The 2804-nt window shown below is 36.8% G+C and overlaps 1 protein-coding gene across 1 annotated transcript; it reads left to right on the top strand.

The window, feature by feature from the left end:
• The first annotated feature begins 215 nt into the window (after positions 1-215).
• LOC137635689 (zinc finger protein ZFP2-like) lies at positions 216-2552 on the top strand. Its single transcript, XM_068368141.1, has one exon. The coding sequence runs from the start codon at positions 405-407 to the stop codon at positions 1884-1886; it is 1482 nt and encodes a 493-aa protein (XP_068224242.1). The 5' UTR covers positions 216-404; the 3' UTR covers positions 1887-2552.
• Positions 2553-2804: the final 252 nt, after the last annotated feature.

The raw sequence follows: 2804 nt of genomic DNA on the forward strand, positions 1-2804 counted from the left end.
TTTTAAACCTCATTAACAGTTTTAACTGCCATATTCCATCCTTTAATGTTAATCTTCTCCTATAGTAAAGAACTCAGGTTTGCATAATCAGGAAATATACAAATTCTTTGCAAAATTTGTCATTTTAGTTTAAAAGTTTTCATTTTATTTAAGAAAACTCCAACATTTTCATCTAGTCCTTCTCCAATGATAATTGTTCTCTTATTTCAGAATTTTCATCCCAAAGGAAATAATCATCTACCTGTCGTGAAAAGATTGTCTAAATAACTGAAGATACTGCAAAAGATACACGACTGGGAATAAGGAAGAAGAAAAGATACCGGACTGAGGAAGAAGGATCTCTGTCGGTAAAAGAAGATTGTTAACTTTTTCTTTGTCTGCTGTTGAAGATAGTCTTGAAGAGGATGGCATCCAGTGATAAGGAGAGTGTGGGAAACTCTGAATCATTGGAATTTCCAATAAAAAGCGAAATAGAAGATTCCATTCCACACGTTGCAATCAAGTTGGAAAATGAGGATTTTATCGAAGGTGTTGGACACTATGTTGATTGCTCTGTTTTCATGGAACCAGAAATTGAATTGAAAACAGAGCCAGGAATATTTATATCAAGCGAAGATGACATGAAATATTCTTCGGAATCTGATGCATTAGTGAGTGAGGAGGATTTACAAAGCAACAAAAGCGAAAGGGAAGTCAGCCAAGAGGAGGAGGAGGAGGAGGAGGAGAGTGTAAAGACAGGTGAGAAAGAGGATTGTGGCATATACATGGATTTACAGAATGAGGAGCAGATGGAAAGCAATGGCTCTGAAATGCCTCTTTCTCAGGAAAGTGATTCCAAAACTCACTCTGGTGTTGGTACTCACAGTTCTAGCTCATTCAGTTGTAGTGAATGTGGCAAAGTGTTTTTTCAAAAAAGTGTTCTCACAAAACATTATAGACTTCACACTGGGGAGAAGCCATTTAAGTGTAGTGTCTGTGACAAAGCATTTTATGATAAAACTCATCTTACATCACATTATATGATTCATACTGGCGATAAGCCATTTAAGTGCAATTTCTGTGACAAAGCATTTTCTCAAAAAAGTAATCTTACAAAGCATCATAGAATTCATACTGGGGAGAAGCCATATAAGTGCAGTTTCTGTGACAAAGCATTTTCTGATAGATGTACGTTCACAAAACATTTTAGAATTCACACTGGGGAGAAGCCATTTAAGTGCAGTGTCTGTGACAAATCATTTGCTCAGAAAGGTGGTCTCACAGAGCATCTTAAAATTCATACTGGGGAGAAGCTATTTAAGTGCAGCTTCTGTGACAAAGCATTTTATCAGAAAGGTAATCTTACAGAGCATCATAAAATTCATACTGGGGAAAAGCCATTTAAGTGTAGTTTTTGTGACAAAGAATTTTCTGATAGAGGCAATTTCACAAAACATTGTAAAATTCACACTGGGGATCAGCCATTTAAGTGCAGTATCTGTGGCAAAGCATTTTTTCGGAAAGGTAGTCTCACAAAGCATTATAAAGTTCATACTGGGGAGAAGCCATTTAAGTGCAATTTCTGTGGCAAAGCATTTTCTGAGAAAGGTGGTTTCACAAGACATTATAGGATTCACACTGACGAGAAGCCATTCAAGTGCACTGTCTGTAACCAAGCATTTTCTGTGAAAACTAGTCTCACAAAACATTATAGAATTCACACTGGGGAAAAGCCATTTAGGTGCAGTGTCTGTGACAAAGCATTTTCTCGGAAAGATTATCTCACAACACATTATAGAATTCACACTGGGGAGAAGCCATTCAAATGTAGTATTTGTGGTACGGCATTTACTGTGAAAACACATATGGAAAGGCATAAGAAGGTTTGTGCCGCTAAAAATTTATAAGGAAAGGGGAAGTCATGTCCTTTTGAAAAGGGGAGAATGCTGTTAAAAATCAGTTAAATTTCCATATATGGTAGACTAGTTTTACTCTCTCTCTCTCTTGCTAGTTTAATTAATTTGAATTGAGTCAGTTCCTTTACAAATGATTCTTTATGGGACATTTACAAACAAGATGAATGGAATTTTGATCAAGCAAGAAAAACATGTTTGATTGAATGAGATCTGTGTTTCCTTGGTGATGTTCAGATGTGTGTGATGTCATCTCTTGTTAGCTAGTTATGCACCTCATTTAATATACCTCTGACTCATTAATTATTCACCTCATTTGCTGCTTAGGAACACTTGACAGAAACCTGAACAGTTTTTGTTTGGTAATTAGATGATTAAAGGAAATACTTTGGCAACAGAAAATAAGTGTGTTTTATGCCATTTGTCTGCTTATATCCTATGCTGTATGTGCTGAAGGAGGGACCTAATTACTGTGGTGGATCTTTCATCAATGATCTTGGTACTTAGTGAAATTACACTCAATTAATGTTTGTTCTGGCATCTTATACAAACCTTGTGCACTTTACATAGGAGTGTTATTTCGGCGATAGATGAATCCAGCCGTTAAAGCTTTTACGAGATATTACTACATAACTGCCCTCCGCTAACTAATGTAGGGTTGGGGGTTTATACCAACCACCCCATTCACACCAGCACTAGTAAACATCTGTAACTTTTCATTTCAGTTCAGTGGAGTACAGGCGTTGTCTTGCTCCCCTGTTAAATTCAAATAAAAATTTTCCAATGACTGGCCTAAAAATCTAAAACATCCTTTAAAACATTTGCTTTTTAATGTGTGACTGCCGGTGAGAATCTTTAATTATGCGGGGTTGTCCTGGCATGGAAGGGCGAGGTTGAGGCACTTTCATGTCG

This window comes from Palaemon carinicauda, unplaced genomic scaffold, assembly GCF_036898095.1.
Source record: "Palaemon carinicauda isolate YSFRI2023 unplaced genomic scaffold, ASM3689809v2 scaffold16, whole genome shotgun sequence".
In the NCBI taxonomy this organism is placed as follows: domain Eukaryota; kingdom Metazoa; phylum Arthropoda; class Malacostraca; order Decapoda; family Palaemonidae; genus Palaemon; species Palaemon carinicauda.

Excerpts from the sequence above, each read along its gene's own strand:
- LOC137635689 (XM_068368141.1), top strand. The coding sequence starts at position 405 with ATGGCATCCAGTGATAAGGAGAGTGTGGGAAACTCTGAATCATTGGAA.